Source organism: Myotis yumanensis, unplaced genomic scaffold, assembly GCF_028538775.1.
Source record: "Myotis yumanensis isolate MYYU_CA2020_CCGP unplaced genomic scaffold, mMyoYum1.0.hap1 SCAF_8, whole genome shotgun sequence".
Lineage (NCBI taxonomy): Eukaryota > Metazoa > Chordata > Mammalia > Chiroptera > Vespertilionidae > Myotis > Myotis yumanensis.
In genome coordinates this window covers 46,427,428-46,448,253 of record NW_027223759.1, presented here as the reverse complement: position 1 = coordinate 46,448,253, position 20,826 = coordinate 46,427,428, and the positions used below count along the sequence as shown (strand labels likewise).

Sequence of the window (20,826 nt, the reverse complement as noted above, 5' to 3'; positions counted from 1 at the left end):
TGGATGTTCTGAAAAGGAAAGGTATATTGCTGAGTAAAAAATTAAAGTGTACGGTGGTGGATGTTATATGAAAAACATAGCTGAACACACAGGGTGTTTTCTGTGCTGTGAATTCCTCACCAACACTCTGTTTTCTGTGTCAGTGCATTGTCATCAGTGGAGAAAGTGGCTCTGGGAAGACAGAAAGCGCCCACCTGATTGTCCAGCATTTGACTTTCTTGGGAAAGGTACTGACCACCTGCCTTATGTATTGTGGCTACACGTTTCTGCAGGGTAACCACAATTTTACAAATGATGGAAATACTGTTTTTGTTTTTTAGGGTTTGCATCAAAACATTCCATCTTTAGTATATTTGCCTCCTGATAGCTAGGGCTCTTAAGATGTCAGCATGCCATCTTTCTTTCTTGTCATGAGAAAAATAATGCCAGCACAAATTTACTAGATGATTGGCAATTAATTTTTTAATGTTTTTAATACAATAAAAACAGTTAGCCATTAAGTAGTAAAAGTGGTTAAACATTAGGAACAGCATCTGGGAAAGCCACTAAGGTGATTAAAGGATTGGAAAGTAGGAATCTTTGAGCAAAAGTTGAGGAAAATAAAAATTGTCAGCTTGGTGAAATGGACATTGAAAAAATGACTTAGAAATGGTTTAGCAGTTACATATGTTCAGAGTTAGTGTATTATGAGGCCAAGAAAGATTTTAAGGAATATTTGTTACAGATGAGGTTTATGAATATTATAATGGATGACTGAAAAAAGTTATGGGATCTCTCTATTTAAACTTGTTTCTAAATGGTTTAGGCATTTTTAATTGTCAAGGATTTTAAGTGAAGTGTGCTGGACAGAAAAACTGATCTAATCTAGCGTCATCGGATGCCTATGCGCTGGCGAGTTGCTCATCTGAGAAAGCAACGCTGGAGGTTGATGCTGATTTCCCCAAATGACGTTCTTCTCAAAAATATCCATAATGTGAATTCTATGGGCAGGGAAGGATGCCTGGCAAATTGCTGGGTTAGTGTTTCTGGAGGCTCCTTGTAACTGCTCTCTGTTTGGCACAGGCTCATAATCAGACATTGAGAGAGAAAATTCTGCAAGTCAACTCCCTAGTGGAAGCCTTTGGAAATGCATGCACGGTGATCAATGACAATTCCAGCCGCTTTGGAAAATACCTGGAGATGATGTTTACACCAACTGGAGCTGTGATGGGAGCAAGAATCTCTGAATATCTCCTTGAAAAGTCCAGAGTTGTAAAACAGGCAGTGTAGGTGCACTATTTTATCGCTGGTTTTGCTCTGCAGTGCAGACCAGGAGGCTTTGGGAATTTTAATTGCTGCATTTTTACTCTTGTCCTTAGCATCCTGATAGCTAGGATGGTTTCCCCGACCCTCCCTCCCCCCAGCCTCTTCAGGAGCACAGAATTATTTAAGCAAAGGATAAATTGTGATTTCTAACTGAAACGATGTTTACAAGCAGAGTACAAAGGGCTGGGGTGGGGGTACTTTGAGATAGAGATACCCTTTTCTCCTGAGTTGGTTATACCAAGTTGAATTTAACAACATTGCACATACTTTTAAAAATCATTAGGCCCCTTAAAATTGAACTTGTATTTAAAAAAAAGTACTGAGAATATTCTACATGTCAATTTTTTCCTCTAGACTGAGAGAGGAAAAACTATTTTCTTTTAAGAAGAGCAGGACAGCAATAGTGCTCAACAGCATGGACTGCTCTGGGTTTGGGTGCTGGCTTTGATAGTTACTGTGTGACTTTGGGTATGTCACTTAACCTCTCTGTGCCTCATCTGTGAAATGGAGATGATACTAGAGCCTACCTCATGGGTTTGCTGTGAAAATTAATAGTTTGTTTATATGAAATACCTTTAAAAAGTTCCCAGTATGGTACATTTTATCAGAGCCACTTTTTCTATTATTATTACTATTGGAGGACACCAGACCTCCTCAGGAACAGGCTCCATTCATGCGTTGTACAGTAATTATTGAATTCGTGCTGTATGCCAGGGCTGTGCTCCCTCCTGGGGATGCAAGAATAAACAAAATAGATAAGGTCCAATATTCATGGAGCTTGGAGTGGATGGGGATTGGGGAACCCAGGGAGGATCTCAAATGCAGAACATCTTAAATGCAGAACAATTGTGCTAAGCACCAGGAAGCAATGTAAGGTGCTGTGAAGGTAAAACAGGAGAAGGAAGGGCACATGACCTAGTCCAGGAAGGAAGGGGCTCCCTGTGTATGAGACACTGTATCTGAGATCTGAGGATTGCTAGGAGTTAGCCAATGAGGTGGGGAATTCAGAGGGAGAAAGGGGGAAAGATGAGCCTGAGGCCAGATCATGCAGGACTTTGGAACCAGGCGGGAACCTTATTCTAAATGCAGTTATTCTTCTGAACCTTATTCTAAAGGTAATTGGAAGCCATTGAATGTTTTCAAGAAGGGGAGTCACAAAACCCAACAAGCATTTGGAAATGACTGTCCTGCCTTCAGTAGGGTGAATGGATTGGAGGGGAAGTATTTCATTGAGGCTGTTAGGATACTGTTGCCAAATTCATGTGAAAGGATGTTGGGCAGGAGTAAGATGATAGTGATGGAGATGGAGATGGAGATGGAGATGGAGATGGAGGAGAAGAGTTGACGAATCTGAGAGAGATGTGCAAGGAAAATCCACAGGACTTGTTCTAGGTTAAGAATCCAAGCATCTTTTTCTATCACACACTTGCAGTTTTCTCACAAAATAGGGCCTGACATGAAGAAACTTAAACAAATGAGCAAAACGATGGAGTTAGAGTTATTTTAGCTTCCCTGTGGCTTCTTGATTAATTTTATGAGGTACCTCATTTATTTCTCCCAAAATTAAGGTGATTTTAAAGTTCAGGGAGCTACCTCTGACAGCATAGAAACTCCAGTTTTCTGTGTTCAAATATAAAGTGGTCTTTTACTAATATAATGTGAGAAGAGTTCCAGTCACAGCTATGTTATTTCTTACTGTGTATATTGTTTATTAACATAAATATTCTTATACCTTACTTTCCTCATATGCAATAAAGGCATACTAAAGCTGACATCCCAGGGCTGTTCTGAGAATTAAATGAGAAGATATGTGATATACTAAATGTAAATCTGAAACATAATAGGTGCCTAATAAATCATAGCTTATTATTATTAAATTTAGTCAATATGATAGCACTTAAACAGTAAAATAGACTGAAGACACATTGAATGAGTAGAAGATGGCAGCTTTACAAGTCCTGTTCAGCTGACCTGATTCTGTCCTCTTCTGGGCACATTCCCCTTCTTGGTAGCTTGTGGCTGGATGTGGTCACATGACCAATTCTGGCAAATTAGCATCTAATGCAAAGACCCTCCAGAGCTCTGGCAAAGTGTAAGATGGTGACTGCTCTATCAGCCTGGGCCCAGGGTGACTATGATAAACACAGCCCCTCCCCCTCCCTGCTGGCTTTCAGGGGAAGTACTCTGAGCAAGAAGTAAATCTTTGTTGAGTTAAGCCTCTCAGATCTTGGGATGTTTATTATTGCAACAGAACTAAGCTAATCCTGATTGACACATGATGAAAATCAAGTTGAAATTATGCTAGGAATGGATATTGGTAGGCAAAGTTTGAAAGAATTGGAACTAGAGGCAGCTGCAAAAAAAAAAAAAAAAGAAGAAGAAGATCAAGATGGATGAGCCAAAGCCAGCACATTTACCAGGGGTTAGCGAACAAGCAACATTCATACCAGGCACACAGCTTCATGAAACCCTATAAAGCACACCACCATCACCACATGCTGTGTTAGAAACCTGGGAAGTAGACTCCAGGTCCCTTTTCCTCACTGCCTTCATTCATTCTAGTAGGATTTTTTTAAAGTTATTCTTCCAAAACATATCTTTAAGCTTACTTTTGTTCTTCATCATCAGGGCCATTACCCAGTTTAAGCCACTCTTACAATCTAGTCTTCATCCGTCAGCTAGAGTGTACTTTTCTCAACATAAATGTATTCATGTCACACACTTACAGTGCACCCTGGCTCCAGCACATCAAACAATTCTAATTGATGAATCAACAAAATCCCCAGTGTGGCCTAACAACTCCTTGCCTACCTGCCCACCCCCTTCTCACTACATTCTTTTGGATCTGCGTGGTATCACACTCCCAGCCTTTGTGTATATGCTGCTCCCTCTCTTTGGAATGCTTTCCCCTTCTCTCTGTAGCTCCTTCCAGCCCCTTAACATGCCTCACAGTTTGATTTAAGTGTTATTTTCCTAGAGATCCCTTCCCCTGACTTGACACAAGTAGCCCTTATCCTGCAACATTATTCTTCATCTCAGCCCCTCCTTTGTCTCTTTCAAAGTCCTCTTCACAGGTTTCCTTATTGAATCATCTAGCTCCATCACTAGAAGGGGAACTCCAGAGGGCCTGGATTCTCTGAGTCCTAAATCCCTTGCATCTGCTGCAGTGCCTGCCATGATTGGCACTCGATAAATTTATAAGTTGAGTGAACAAATGAGTGAGAAACGGCAAGTAGAGGCATCTAGATTACAGGGCAGAAATAAGAAGAGCTTTGATAGGATAAGCAACCAGAGGAAGGCTAGGATATCCAGGAGAAGCTGGAGAAAAGAGTGGGGCCCATGTCACAAATAGGGACAAGGAGTAGAAGCAAGACAAACTGTCTTTCCATCGAGCCAAGTTGGCCAAGGGGAGGATCTGCCAGAATTCTTGGGATTGAACAGAAGAGACTATCTTCCTCTAGAGCAGTGGTTCTCAACCTTCCTAACGCCGCGACCCTTTAATACAGTTCCTCATGTTGTGGTGACCCCCAACCATAAAATTATTTTCGTTGCTATTTCATAACTGTAATTTTGCTACTGTTATGAATCGTAATGTAAATATCTGATATGCAGGATGTATTTTCATTGTTACAAATTGAACATAATTAAAGCATAGTGATTAATCACAAAAACAATATGTAATTATATATGTGTTTTCCGATGGTCTTAGGCGACCCCTGTGAAAGGGTCGTTCGACCCCCAAAGGGGTCGCGACCCACAGGTTGAGAACCGCTACTTCAGAGGAAAGTAAGAGATCCAGAGCAGTTGTACTTTCCGTTCCTTATCTCATCATAAGCTGACAGCAGTCCATGGACCACACTTAGAGTAGCATCTATCTGAAAGGACCCTGGCCAGGGTGGCCTAGGAGAGGGTGGACAGCAGTAGACCAGGGGTACTGATGCGTGTCATTTTGAATTGTGTTCGAAAGAGTACAAGTTTGAAAGCGTGAAGACCTCAGTCTGGGACCGGTTCCACTCCCTAATTTGCTGTACAAACTGGTGAGCCACTTAGGGCTCCAGAAGAGTAGAGAGTTTGGCTGAGCTCTCTAAGATGTGTATCAGTGTCTCTGAAGTAACCTGAGCTACTAACATAAGGCATGGGCACAGATGCGTAGTCATTTGGACTGGAATAGAAACACGTATAACCAGAACTGTTATCTTAAATGTTCCATTCTGTGTACAGTAAACCTAAGTGTGTTCAATAATGTGACATGGTTCCAATTACTATACTAATCCTATCACTGTTACTATTCTGTAATTGGGATGTAGCATATTGAATTGCCTGAAAATTCAAATTTGCTACAGAATAATATATTGCACAGAAAAAAATGGTGTGAATTAGTTGGGGTGTGGAAGCTCAGAATATGTTATTAATAATGTCCCCCTCTTCCTTTTTGTCCTCAGGGGAGAGAAAAATTTTCACATATTTTACTATATTTATGCTGGTCTTTATCACCAAAAGAAACTTTCTGAGTTCAGACTTCCTGAGGAAAAACCTCCTAAGTAAGTGTCAGGGATTTTAATTGTGAATTTTTAATGGATATGTACCTAGGAGTTGACAAAACTTGCAAAGAAATGGGGCTGTTCTCCTCACTGGACATCCATAATGCCTTCAGCTGAAATATCGAGGATGAGATGGCAGGGACGGCCTCTCACCATTTGCATTTTCTAGAATGTTCGAAACTCAGCTGCAGGCATTTTACTCAGCTGTGTACACCACCATTCCACCACAGTACTAGGGAATGCCCCTGCAAAGAAGGAGCCCAATGGTGCCCTGGTATTTGGGGTGCCATGTGCCAAGTCAGTGATCCTTCTGTTTGATCATACTCTATTTAGGTACATAGCTGATGAGACTGGAAGGGTGATGCATGACATAACTTCCAAGGAGTCTTACAGAAGACAGTTCGAAGCAATTCAGCATTGTTTCAGGATTATAGGCTTCACTGACAAGGTAAGTGATTGTCAGGAGAGAAGGAAACTCAAGTGTTAAATATTTTTGGATCAATGTGAGTGTTCGGTCCGAGCCCCCTCTGGTAGGGATGGGACTTTCTTGGATGCCAGGAATTGGAAGAAGATATGAGCAGCCACAAACAGCTGGGAGAGGCTTTATTGCAGACCAAGTGGCCATTGCAAACACAGCAGCCCACAGCGACAAAGCAGCCATTCAAAGTAGCCCCCGAAGCAGCCGTGCTCTGGCTGGTCAGCAACACATTTTTATACTCACTCAGACAAAAGAGGCTTCTTGCCAAATAGTGACATCAGTGTTACATAAGATAAAGGTGCACCAGTGCAGTGCATGCAGTAAAACTACTGTGCCATTGCCTTTGCGCATGCATATGGCACATGGGCCTTTAACATCCGGCGTACTAGGATCAGAGTTCCCACAGTGAGTAAAGACTTGAATGTTCTAACTTGGGGAAGTTCACTTGCTTTTCAGATGCCACACACTGGTCATGTCATAAGGTGTCACTACTCAAAGTTTGACCTGAGGGCCAGAAACATTACCATCACCTGAGAGCTTGTTAGAAATGCAGACTCTCAGGTCCAACCAAGAACAACTGAATCAGAATCTGCATTTTAACAAGATGCACAGGTGAACATTACAGTCTGAGGACTGTTGTAAGTGCCACGTGCCTATGAATTGTTGTTGTTGTTGAATGAATATTCACTGCAGCTGTGATACCAAATGCCAAAATACTACTGCCCTTTCTGAGCAGGGGTGTTCCAACCATTACAGTGGATTGGGTAATAGGAGTACAGGAATGTGTATTTTACACCAGAGCCACAGAAATATATTTATGCAAGTATTTCCTTGACCACCAAGACAAGTTAACTTAAACCTTTCAACTTGCAGTCACTTCCTTCTCCATGGTACACAGTTGCACATTATTAACTACTAGAGGCCCAGTGCACGAAATTCGTGCACAGGTGGGATCCCTAGGCCTGGCCAGTGATCAGGGCCTATCAAGGCCATCTTGCCCAGTCCCGATAAGGGCCAGGTCAGTTGGGGCATACTGGCTGCCAGCCAGGGCCTGCCAGACAGGGCCTGCTGGATGGGGCAGGAGGGACGGGGCAGGGACCGTGGGAGGTTTGCTGGCCAGGGGGAGGAACTGGGGGAGGTTGGCTGGCTGTGAGAGGTTGGTTGTGGGAGTGCACTGACCACCAGGGGGCAGCTCCTGCATTGAGCATCTGCCCCCTGGTGGTCAGTGTGTGTCATAGTGACTGGTCAACTGGTCGTTCCAGTCATTTGGTTGTAACGGTCACTTAGGCTTTTATATATATAAATAGTTCTAAGTACTGCACTCTTCTTATCGTACTAGATACAGGCTGTCTCTATTAAATATATGCTAGAGGTGACAGAAAGTATTTATAACCCTAGGCTCTCAAATATTATTCTGTGATAAATTTATGTCATAGTTTCTGGGCTTCATGCCATCAATTTTGCAAAATATACAGATTCTTTTGCTTTTCCAACAAAGGTGAATGATTAGGAAGTAGGTGAGAGTGTTAAATCTTAGGGGATTAGATTACAAGACAGTTGAGGTACCGTGGGACAGCCATTCTGGATAAAGGATTGCTTCTGTAATCCAATGAGTTTGGCCAGCCCTCCCCTCCCCAGCATCGTTGATTTTAGTCATAATAATACCTTTCTTCTTTCTAGTCAGCTGTTAATTTTCTCTGTCAGCCTCCCACAGACTTTAAACTGACAGACAGTGGAAAATCCCAAAGGTCAGATAAAAATAGATATATGTTTCCCTTGGCTCCTAAGAGGAGAGCAATTGAACAGGTTCCAGCATTGTTAAAAGACCTTTATGGTTATTAATTTATAGAGCTGTTGTTACCAAAGATGCATGGTAGAGCCATTTAAAGTCCTGGGCCATGCCAAAGTGTTTAGGGGCATATGTCCTTAAAAAGGTACAGGAACAATAGAGAAGTCAGCCGTGGGGTTAATAATATTTTGCTTTCAATGAGTACAGTGGTTGATGGTTATAGAATACAGTGAAGAGATTGGTCCTAAATCTAAATGAAAATATATTGTGGTGCTGTTCTAATAATACAAATATACTGCAAATAATAATAAAATACATGCTGCTTTAGGATACAGTTAAAAAAAAGAAATTAAATATGCTATTTAATTTCTTGAAGTAAGCCATCCTAACCCCTGTGCAAAACAAACAAACAAACAAAAAAAACCAGAAGAAATGAATGAATGGTTGCATTAATAAATATGAAAAGAAGGAAATGTAAAAAGTGGTAAACATTCTTAATTTGTGCCTTATCTGGACTGTTAAATAAAAAACCAGAATGCAATTATATGTATATGTGTGTATATCATGTCCCATATTAATTCACACTGAAATAAACCAACTTATATCATTTAGCAACCTTGGAAATGGAAGAAAGAGGCTGGATCTTGCCTCAATTCTTTGGTTATATCTTTGTCTATATCTCTATAGACAACCTGTTTTGCTGAATTAACTTAGTTTATTCTGTTTATAAAGTCAAAATAATTTGACTAATTTCAGAGATTCAATTGAATGTAGTGAGGCATACGATGCCAAATAGCTGGTGTTACAGAACTTTTTCTTAAAATTTTCTGAGGGACACTTCTAGACAGAATAATAATAACAGTTCCTTGCAGGAGACTGGGGGAATATACCTAAAACCCTATTATGAAGATCATCGGAGCTTTCAAGTCTTACTGTTGGAGTCAAACCTTACTATATTTGTTTAATACAGGGTGGCGCAAAAGTAGGTTCGCAGTTGTGAGTACGCAAAACAGAGTTTATTCTTGTATTATTATTAATTGTGATATTTTTCATATGAACAGCTGTAAACTTAATTTTGCCCCACCCTATATTATGTTTGTCTTGCTGGTATATGGATTATCATAACATGTTAGAGTTTTAGGTATGTTCCTATTTAATACTACATGAAGACTTTTTCAGAAGATTACCTATGTGATGGTCAAGATTGGATAGTTATTGCAGATTCCTTGATGAAGAGTTAGGTAGAAGGCTTTGACATTAGGGCAAATGTCTTTTCCCTTTCTTCAAAATCAATTATGAGTTGGGAAAGGAGTGTATTCTGAGAAAAAAAAAAAGAGGAAAAGGAGTGAACATACATCCTGCATGGGGCTTTGTGGAAAAATGCTTTCTTCTCCACTTTTGCTAGTCGGTGGTGAAACTGAATTCATACTTATCAGCAAAGAATTGGGAAATTCAGCTGGAGGAGTTGTTAGTCTTATCAATAATTTTTTTCTACCCTGAGGGAGGCATCTCCATATAGAACATTGGAAACTGGTAAAAAAGAAAGAGATAGAGCACCGTAGCAACATTTTGTAGGAAAGGCAGGGTTCCAGGAAAGGCTCCCTAGCTGAGATGAGACAAGAGGAAAGGAGCAAGGCGAGGAAGGCGAAAAACCCTCCTCAGGGTGACTGTGGAGGAAGAGAGGAGACATCTGGTTAAGAAGTATTGAAGAGGAAGAAATCCCACAGATGGACATACTACTGATTGAACTCTACCATGATTGTACAGGGGTGATGCTTTGATTAGAACATAAGAGTTGATATAGGTCCCTAGGCCAGAAAGGAAGAACTAACTAACCCAAGGGTGGGATTAAAGGAGTCAAGTGGAATAGCGTGAAAATGTAGCATAGGGAGCCTCCTAAGGCTAAGAGCTCATTAATTAGGTGAATTTTGATATTCCTTCTCGAGTTCCCTCTCTGAGGAAGGAGACTTCAGTCACTCACATAGCGTTTGAACGCCAAAAAGATTTGGCTGAAGGTCATAGATAACTTTCCTTTTTAAAAGGGGACACGTGTGAGCATTGTGCAGAAGAGGACATTGCTAGAGAAACAATGTGACGAAAACCACCATTTCCTTTGGAGGTGATCACTCCAATGTCTGGGCACCTTCGGTTGGGAGGTTTCATGGCTTGTACTGTCATACATGGTGTGTGTTTGTGTGTGTATTAGAGGAAATACATTTTGAGTAACTGGACATAGAAATAACAAACATAGAACCCACTGCTGTCTCCTACTCTCTGGGATCTGCCTCCCTAGGAAGTGGCTCACCAGCTGCATTCTGTAAGCCTCACACGGTATTGATGAAGGTAATGAGGTTCTGTCATGTTAAATCCAGGCTAGTCTCAGAAAACGCATTTGGTAGGTGTTCCCTTTAGCCACTCTTAAATTGTGTGATTAAAACCGTGCTCCTTGGAGTCAGAAACATGACAGCTTACATTTGATTTAGAAGCTTAAAGAACAATATTTATCTATAGTAGAACCCAGTTTAAATCCTCATTTGTCTTTGAAGCATTATCAGGTATCCAGCAGATGTCACTATACAGTCTGTATTCATTTTTTTGGCTTTACCGAGTAATGTTTATAGGAAGGCTCAGCTGGGGACTATGCTTTATCAATGGTTTAATGACAGTTTCTATTAGTTTGCTGCTATGTGTGGTACTAAATCAAGTTCCCCAACAGAGTATTTTTGGGGGAAGTACTTTTCTCTATCTAGAAGCATAAGATGCAGAAATTTCCCGGCTATAATATTTCATTATCTCACCTACAGGAATGCAAATGTTTAAATAAATAAACGTACATTATGTTTTACCATGAATGCTACTTATGTATCCAACTTAAATATAAAAGTAGGACTGAAGATCATCTGAACTGTTTTTACAACACTTGTGACACCAAATACATGCAGTTTTCCCCCCACACCAACCAATTCTCCTACAATTGAATTGAACTCTGATGCGGTCTACCTGGAGTTAGCATCAGATCCCACAAGTTAGGGGCTCAGCCCCACATGATTGCCCCCACTTCAAACACCAATTGCAAATCCCAGAGATTTTTTACTTCTGACTGAGCGGCTATAAATTGGGAGTTCCCAAGACCCCCTCCTCGGGTTCAATAATTTGCTAGAAGGACTCACAGAACTCAGGAAAACAATTTACTTACCATTACTATTTACTTATTGTTATAAAGGGTACAACTCAGGAACGGCCAAATGGAAGAGATGCATAGCTCCAGGTTTGGGGAGAGGGAGGGCCACTTCCTCTCACCACTCTCCTGTGTTCATTGATCCATAAGTGCCCTGAACCTTATCAGTGAGGGGGTTCAGTGGAGGTTCCAGTACAGAGGAATGACTGGTTAAATCCTTGCTGCTGGTGATTAACTCAGTCTCCAGCCCTTCTCACTTCCCCCTGGAGGTCCAGGGTTTGGCTAAAAGTTCTAACCCTTTCATCACAGGGTTAGTTTCTCTGGAAACCAGATCCCATCCTCAAAGCATATTAGGATGGACGCAGGTGTGGTTGGAAGGAGCTTATTATGAATAACAAAGGACATACCTCTCATCCTTATCACTCAGAAAAATTCCAAGATTTTTCCAAGCTCTTGTGCCAGAAATCAGTGTGAAGACCAAATACTATATACTTCTTACCAATCACAATATCATAGATCTATTGAGTATTTCAAAATATTTCCTGACCTCATTCATAACTATATACTCCATCATTTAACTTCAAAATGTTCTAGTGAACCATTAATACCCTGCCAACTGTTTCATAAGAGCTATATTCAAAAGAGGTTAAGGAAACATTGCCTCTTTTATTTTGAAGAAATAACCATACCTGAACTTGGAAGCTGGTATTGGTTAGGATAAATGGATAAAAGTGGCTTAAAGAACAAAGAAGGTCAGTTCTCTCTCATAGCATTCCAAGATAAGAGGCTTAAGTTGCAGAACAACTCCATTTCATGCAATCATTGGTCTCAAGCATCCTAATTCAAGGCTTGGTTGGAGCTGGGTTGTTGGGAGTTCCTGCCAACAATAATGGAAAAGAAAGTAAGGAGGAGTAATGTTGAATAAACGTTGGCTTCCATAAGTCCAGTCCCAGAAGTGGCCCACATCATTGCACTTGCTCCTTTGTTAAGAATTACACAGCCATACTTAACTGCAAGGGAGGTTAAGAAATTTGTTTGTAGATGGAACACAAAACAACCATCATTCAGAACTACCTGAAAGCTGGTGGAATGGAAGTCCTACAACTAGAGAGGTAAAGAAGAAAGCACATTTAGACTGGTAGGAGAGGTGGAGGTGTGGAACGGGCTGGTCTGGACCCATGTGGGCTGCTTTTTTAATACAGAGGGAGATAGTCCCTACAGAGGCTGCCATGAGGAGCAAGGGGTCCAAGATCCACACCAGACCCTCCACTCAGGATCCCAGAGCTGGGAAGAGAAGTCCCCATAACTTTGGGCTGTAAAAACCAGTGGGGATTGAGGCTGAGGGACATGGAAGCTACCAGAGACCCAGGTGTCCCTCTTAAAGGGTCAGGCACAAACTTACTCAGACTCGCTTCCTCTGAGCTCCAGTTCCAGGAGGCATTGGGGGACCCAGTCACATATGGGGAGGAACTGGGTTGTCTGGCATCGGGGCAGGAACTAGGGATGGCTTTCTACCAGATGGAGATATTCGGGAGGTGCTCACAGGGGTCATTGTTCCTATCTATGCCAAGACCTCCCCAACCCAGGGCTGACTGGCAACCATATCTGAGTCCCCGTCAACTTGGAACACACTGTTTGCCCTGCCCTGGTGATTTGATGAAACCCTGCCCCATCCAATTTTCAGTCCCACCCAAGCTGTTTGCAGCAGTGTTTCCATATGAATGGCCTGTTCTGGCTTAGGCTTCAGATTTTGCTGAAGTCTCTCAAGCCGAGGCTGGTGTCAATATGCCCCAAACCTATCAATAAAAGGCCCAAGACCCAGCACCAGCACCAGCCTGCCTTGCTTCACAGCTGGACCTCACCTAGGCACTTCCAAACCCAATACAAATAGGAAGAATCTACAGATCTCTCTGTAGCTCCTGCTGGGTGGCCTCAGGCAGTGGCTGACTTTGTACCTCCCTGGAAACCCAAGAGCCAGTGGACAGCTTCAGACCATACCAGATTACAATTCTACACATCCATGAGCAACACATGCAAAGGGTAGACTCAGCACCAAAGCCCTACTGAAGCAAAGTCCTGCTCCATAGGGGTGTTTCCTGCACAGCAGCTCTCCCACTGTAGTCCCAGCTAGTTCTCACAGTCAATTGGCATGGTGGTTAATTCCTCCAGTGACACTGACAGCAGTCAAGTCTCAACTACAACAAGACTGTGCTCACAGCCCACAAAGGGGTGTACCTAGAGTTCACAGCTCAGTTGACTGGGGAGGCTGAGCCACTGGGCCCTATAGGACACCTACTACATAAGGCCACTCTACCAACTCCAGGAGACATAGCAGCTCTACCCAATATATAGAAACAAACACAGGGAAGCAGCCAAAATGTGGAGACAAAGAAACATGTCACAAGTGAAAGAAATGGAAGAAAGCAAACTACTGGATACAGCGTTCAAAACCACAGTTATAAAGTTACTCAACTATCTTCATGAGACCTTCAAGGACTTAGTGAAACTTTTAAAGATCTTAGTGAGAATGCCAAAGTCATGGAAAAGGACCAGTCAGAAATAAAGCATACACTAACTGAAATAAAGAATAATATACAGGGATTCAACAGTAGACTAGGGGAAATATGAGGAAGCAAAAAAAATCAAATAAGAAGAGCAAAAAGAAAATAGAATCGAAAAATATGAAGATAGTGTAAGGAGCCTCTGGGACAACTTCAAGTGTACCAACATTTGAATTATGGGGGTGCCAGAAGAAGAGAGAGAGCAAGATATTGAAAACCTATTCGAAGAAATAATGACAGAAAACTTCCCCTACCTGGTGAAAGAAATACACTTACCAGTCTAGGAAGCACAGAGAGTCCCAAAACAAGAGGAACCTAAAGAGGCCCACACCAAGACAAATCATAATTAAAATACCAAGGGCTAAACACAAAGAAACTTTTCTTTCTTTCTTTCTTTTTTTTTTTTTTTTATAAAAAACTCCCACCTTTCTTTTTTAATTGGTCAGCGTTGGTAGAAGTTTGTTACAAAACTGGGCCTGTGGAATGTGAGGGGGTGGGTCCCCTTTGTCAGACATCTGCACTAGGGCTGGTGCAGCACAGAGCACTGTGGAGGGCTGTCTTCACCCCCCAGAGAGGGCAACAGGCCCAAACACAGTCACTCAAGAGGAAGCTGTCCCTGGGGCCTTACTCCTTGGCAATGGCAAAGGGCTTTTCCACTTCGATCTTGCCACAGCCTGCAATGATCACATCCTTCAGGGGCTTGTCCCGACCATCCGTCCTGGTGCTCTCCACCTTCCGTACTACTTCCATGCTCTTTAGAACTTTGCCGAACACTACATGCTTGCCATCCAGCCAGGCTGTCTTGACTATTGTGATAAAGAATTGGGAGCCATTGGTGTCTTTGCCAGCATTAGCCATGCTCACCCAGCCGGGCCCATAGTGTTTCAGCTTGAAATTCCCATCGGGGAAGCATTCACCGTAGATGCTCTTACCTCCATGCCATCTCCCCGAGTAAAGTCTCCACCCTGGATCATGAAGTCCTTGTTCACACGATGGAATTTTCTGTCTTTGTAGCCAAATCGTTTCTCTCCTGTAGCTAAGGCCACAAAATTATCCACAGTCTTTCCAAAGAGACCTATGACCACCCGGCCTATGTCTTCATCTCCAATCCGCAGGTCAAAGTACACCTTGACGGTGACTTTGGGCCCCTTCTTCTTCTCATCGGCCATGGAAAGTCCCAGCAACAGAAGGAAGATGACGGAGCCCACAATGAGGGCAGTGACGAAAAGAAGCTTTATGTTCCACTCCGAGAGGCCTAGCATCCACGGGGAGAAGGGAGCATGGCCAGGGCAGCCAAGCAAGACAAAGAATTTTAAAAGTAGCAAGAGAAAAGCAATTAGTTACCTACAGGGGAATGCCCATATGACTGTCAGCTGATTTCTCAACAGAAACTATGCAGGCCAGAAGGGAGTGGCAAGAAATATTCAAAGTTATGAATAGTAAGGACCTACAACCAAGATTACTGTACCCAGCAAAGCTATCATTTAGAATTAAAGGTCAGATAAAGTGTTTCGCAGATAAGAAAAAGCTAAAGGAGTTCATTACCACCAAATCAGTATTACAAAAAATGTTGAAGGGTATTCTTTAAGAAGAGGAAGAGGAAGAAGAAAAAGATTTAAAAAATGAACAATAAAATGGCAATAAATACATATCTATCAACAATTGAATATAAAAATCAAAATAAAAAGAAATCTAAAGAACAGAATAAACTGGTGAATAAAATAGAATCGGAGGCATGGAAATGAAATAGACTAATGATTCTCAGAGGGAAGCGGGGTGGAGGGTGGGAAGAGATTTAACAAAGATCTTACATGTATATATGCATTACCTATGGACACAGACAATAGGGTAATGAAGGGGCAGGGCAGGAACCAGGTGGAGTGGGCATTAAGGGGAAAAAGGGATATCTGTAATACTCTCACAATAAAGATTTTAAAATAATAATAAACATTAAAAAATAATAATTTGATACATGCACAAGAATATCCATGTGGTGTTATGTAGCAATAAATAACTGATAAAGTTAAAAAAAAAAAAGCCATCCAGCTCTTACTGACCAACATAGAACTTCCTCCTTTCTAACATATCTTTTCTTTCTATTTGAAATTTCAGAGGATTTGTTCTTCCTCTTAGAGCAGTGGTTCTCAACCTTCTGGCCCTTTAAATACAGTTCCTCATGTTGTGACCCAACCATAAAATTATTTTCGTTGCTCCTTCATAACTGTAATGTTGCTACTGTTATGAATCGTAACATAAATATCTGATATGCAGGATGGTCTTAGGCGACCCCTGTGAAAGGGTCGTTTGACCGCCAAAGGGGTTGCGACCCACAGGTTGAGAACCACTGTCTTAGAGAAATGAATTCAGGACTCAAAAACCTGTAGGGAAAAAAATACAATAAAAGCAAACTTTAAAGACCATTAAAAAAAAAATTTGTTTTGTGTGCCAGGAAAAGGGGAAGGATGGATTTCGGTGACAACTGGCAGTTTCTACCACGGTGCTGGTGTTTCCTTGGTTTCATTGGTAATCACCTTCAAACATGGTTCTTGTTGTCTTTTTTTCAGGAGGTGCATTCAGTGTACAGAATTTTGGCTGGGATTTTGAATATTGGAAACATTGAATTTGCAGCTATTTCTTCTCAACATCAAACTGATAAAAGTGAGGTGCCTAATGCTGAAGCTTTGAAAAATGGTAATTATTTGATGCCTGTGCACTGTGTTGCCAAAGTACATTTTTCTTTCACTTTGGTAGTTTTTAAAGACTTTATAGAAGATAGTGCAGCTGCTGCTGGTTCTTCTGCTAGCTCTGGGTGTTTTCACTAACCAGTGTTTCCTGAAAGATGTCTTGTAGAACATGAGCTGCAAATAGGTGTTCTGCAGAAAAGAATTTCACGGCAGGTAACTTTGGACAGTGGTTCTCAACACTGGCAGCTTTTGAAAATCATCAAAAAATTTTTGAAATTAATACGAGAGGTTGGACCCCACTCTAAATCTATTGATTCAACCTCAGCCGGGGAGAAAGCAGGCACCTAATTGGTTTTTTTGTTTTACAAGTAATAATGGTGGTATGAAGAAGGAGAATCCTGAGTTTACAAAAACCTCATTTAAATCAAATGAGCACCTTTTGTGTTAAAATACAGCACTTCTTATGGCCTGTAAAATACGAATTTGTGTTGTGACTCTCTAAGAGGATATTATAGTCTCCAAAAACTGCTCCAACTGGCCTGACCAAAGCTACTTCCTCCCACTTTTTTAAATCTAACACCATGCAGAGCTTTCAGGACAGTGTGGGAGATACTGGGTCATCTGGATGCTTCTTGGGGTTAGGGACCTGGCTTGTTTATCTTGGACTTTGAAGTGCCAAGGACAGAGTAGATGTTGAGTAAATGCTGGCTGGATGAATGAATGGATGGATGGATTCATTCTCCAGTGTCACCCTGACGCTTTGTTCCAGCTGCCTCTGTCCTCTGCATCCGCCCCGAAGAGCTCCAGGAGGCCCTCACGTCACATTGTGTGGTCACCCGAGGAGAGACCATCATCCGCGCCAACACTGTTGACAGGGCCTCGGACGTCCGCGATGCCATGTCTAAAGCCTTGTATGGGAGGCTCTTCAGCTGGATTGTCAATCGCATCAATACACTCCTGCAGCCAGAGAAAAACATATGGCAAGTTCCCCCAGGGAGCAGAGGCCTCGGAAGAGCTGTCATCAACCCCGGTGTCTGAGAATTTGCAGGACAAAACCTTTGGTCCTCTCTTGGGCTTTCTTTAGCGAAGCTCTTAGGGCTTCTTCTTTTAAAAATGCACTGGGATCCAGGAGGGCCGAGGAGTGATACCCGAAAGGCAGATGATTGACAGAGCCAGTACAGAGTAGTGTTGAAGAGAACAGACTTGGCTTGGAACTTGACAAACGGGATTGGCATCCAAGTTCTACAGCTTGATCAGCTGCATGTTCTAAGTGGCGGTTTTCTCATCTGTAAAATTAGGATAATAATCTTCTCATAATTAGAATCAACGGAGACATTTCATGAAAAGTTGTAAAGCACAGTATCTTACATTATCACCACGACTCCCTCGATTGTGGGTGGGGAAGTGAAAGCATGAGAGTGCAGCTCCCGCCCATTAGGAGTGGTTCCTCTTTAGTCTCTTTCTATATGGAGCTCCTACTGCTTTAAACAAGTTGGAAATACTGTTGAAAAGACTAAAGGAATCCATGGTTTAAGGCACAAGCTATTGCTTTCTTAGAGGCAGCAGAATGCTACTTCCCATGAGTGGGTACATGGACTGATAAATACGTGGGCACATACATACATTCTCACTGTCCTCTGAGATGAATGTTTCCTTCCCTGAAAGGTTGTATTCTCTCTCCTGCAGTAGTGCAGATGGCGGTATGAATGTGGGGATATTGGATATTTTTGGATTTGAGGACTTCCGGAGAAATTCATTTGAGCAGCTCTGCATAAATATCGCCAATGAGCAAATCCAGTACTACTTCAATCAGCACGTTTTTGCTCTTGAGCAGGTAATAGTGAACTCTGAAATCAGGAAACCTGACCGGGGAAGGTGTCTCCAAGTTGCCCACAATTTGAATCAGAAACCCTGTTCGGCTAACAGGTAAAATGCTCTAAAGGGAAAAACCACTGGTGAGGCAGTCCTGTCAAAATAAATCAATGGTCTACATTCAGCCTGAAAAACAAAATCTTGATTTTTGTAGAAAGGTACATTTCCTCCCTTGGGCGGAGCTGGTGCCAAGCCAATTATTTCATGTGTATTGCCCCAAATACTGGATTTTCTTCTGCTTTATTTAGCTAAAAATATCTATGATCATGTCCAAAATGACATGGGACAATCTTGAATTCAGAACACAGGTTCTTATGTTCTTAACTCTCAGGCCAGTGCCATCCCCCACCTCTAGCTGACCAGATCCTCTCGGAACTGGATGGTGTCTCAGGGGAAGAGTAGGATAGGTTTTCTGAAGTGGAAGTCTTTCCCCAATGAGCTTAATGACAAATAAAACAGGGTGTGGAGCTAGTTGGACCCTTCTCTTCTACCCCAACCCCAAGACTCTCCTGTATCAAATAGTTGCAATAAAGAGACATTTTGACCAAATCCCTTGTTTTAATGAAGAAGTGAGGACACACAAACTATAATATGATTAGAGAAATAGAGACATGGACTAAAAATGCCAATATTGGTTTTATCATCGGAGCTGGATAAATCCATACTGCACTGCTCTCCCCTCTTAACCAACACCCCCCCCCCCCCAACCCCCACTCCCCGCACAAAATTTGCCTTGTTTCAGTCCAGGTTCCATGCATTTATTTCCCAGGGAAATCTGGAGTTTTTCTAGTTTTTCAGTCCCAGCTGATCCCCTTGCAGAATCCTTTGCAAAATAGAAGTCTGCTTTCTACCTGGTTTAAACCATACTTGTCACACAGAAATTTTTTTTTAAAAAATTCGACTTCTTTTCTAAAGGAGTTTCTAAATTATGTTACCAAATCATTATTTTTTGGGAGATAGAGAGCCATCCCTTCTTTTGCCCGCTTTAGCTGCCTACCACAGGCCACCCATAGGTCAGGCTTAAACCAAAGCTTTAACAGTGTTATATGCAGAAGGGCCCTTTACCAACATAAACACACCCTGTTTTCCACATGTGTTCAGCGTTGCAGGACATAGAAAGTTCATGCTAAGGCAGCCTGGTGGTGCCTCGGCCAGTTTGGGGCTGGAGACATTCACACTCCGTTTCCTTCCAGATGGAATATCAGAACGAGGGCCTTGACGCTGCCCCTGTGGAGTACGAGGACAACCGGCCACTCTTGGATATGTTCCTCCAGAAACCCCTGGGGCTACTGGCGCTTTTGGATGAAGAAAGCCGGTTTCCCCAGGCCACGGATCAGACCCTGGTTGGTAGGTACCTTTTGGAAAGGGATATACACTCAGAAGAGAACCTGGCTCATGTCAGCCAATGAGTGTGGCTTAATGGACATATCCTGTGTATTTTAGCCACCTGGTGAGTTGTGAAAGTGCTTTTAAGGAATTGAAATGTCCAGCAAATGTCCTGGTAGAATATTTATCTTAAATCTCTCAAACCCTCCTCACTATCCTATTTCTGCAAACGGAAATACCATGACCCTATGTCAACATCGTTTTTATACCTTCTTTTCCCTTGTTTCCCACAGCCAATACTTGCTTCCCCTCCATTTCTTACCTTCTCTCATATCTCCACCTGGACGCCCCGCCACCTTTAGGCCAAGTGTGTATAGAAGCCCCTTCTGGTCTCCTGGAGTCCAGGCTCCTACTCTCCCCCTCTATCCTGGACATCCTGGCTAATGTAGTCTGTTTACAGCCACATTTTGTAGGCTACTGTTCTCTATGGCATGACAATAAAACACCTCCTCTGGGCATTAAAGGCCCTCCTACCCTGTTCCTCTTGACCTCCTTCCTCCCCTCAGATCCTCGGTGTTGCATGCGATCCTGGCCCTCACTTAGACTGTGAGATGCTTGAGGCAGCAAAGCTCGAATCCTCGCATCCCTTTGGTACTCCGCACCATTCCTCTCACAGAAGTGGCTCTCAGTCACAACGATAGCAAAAGTGATCCTCGAGGGAGAATAAAGTTGCAGGTCTTTTCCCCAGATGGAAAATTGGTTTATGGCAGAGATTCGCTTCTAGGAGTTGAAACTGTCACCCCACTGGCTTCATTTTATCTATAAAATTGTCACAAGTTGCCAGGATGAGTATTTGCCTTCCATGGGATCTCTTCATGGTTCGTGAACTAATTAGCCAATTAGTTCTGGTGTCATCACTGTCCATGCTCCATGCTAGGAGTTCTCAGAGCAGAACACGGGATCTCAGAGTATGGCCTGACACCAAAGACAATGTGAAGCCCTGGCCCATTTGCTCAATGGTTAGAGCGTTGGCCTGTGCACTGAAGGGTCACAGGTTCAGTTCTGCTCAGGGGCGTGTACCTCAGTTGCAGG

General features: G+C 42.4%; 1 protein-coding gene and 1 pseudogene across 1 annotated transcript in view; one reads left to right on the top strand and one right to left on the bottom strand.

Annotated features, from left to right (window-relative positions):
* Positions 1-20,826, top strand: part of MYO3B (myosin IIIB) — a 356,539-nt gene that overhangs the window by 146,223 nt on the left and 189,490 nt on the right. Inside the window, exons 12-19 of the mRNA XM_070423427.1 lie at positions 144-227; positions 1,063-1,265; positions 5,748-5,846; positions 6,180-6,294; positions 16,417-16,543; positions 17,306-17,516; positions 18,223-18,370; positions 19,602-19,755. Of these exons, the coding sequence (XP_070279528.1) occupies positions 144-227; positions 1,063-1,265; positions 5,748-5,846; positions 6,180-6,294; positions 16,417-16,543; positions 17,306-17,516; positions 18,223-18,370; positions 19,602-19,755 (1,141 nt within the window). The remainder of the gene's footprint in view (positions 1-143; positions 228-1,062; positions 1,266-5,747; positions 5,847-6,179; positions 6,295-16,416; positions 16,544-17,305; positions 17,517-18,222; positions 18,371-19,601; positions 19,756-20,826) is intronic.
* On the bottom strand, positions 14,477-15,114 carry LOC139015653 (peptidyl-prolyl cis-trans isomerase B pseudogene; annotated as a pseudogene).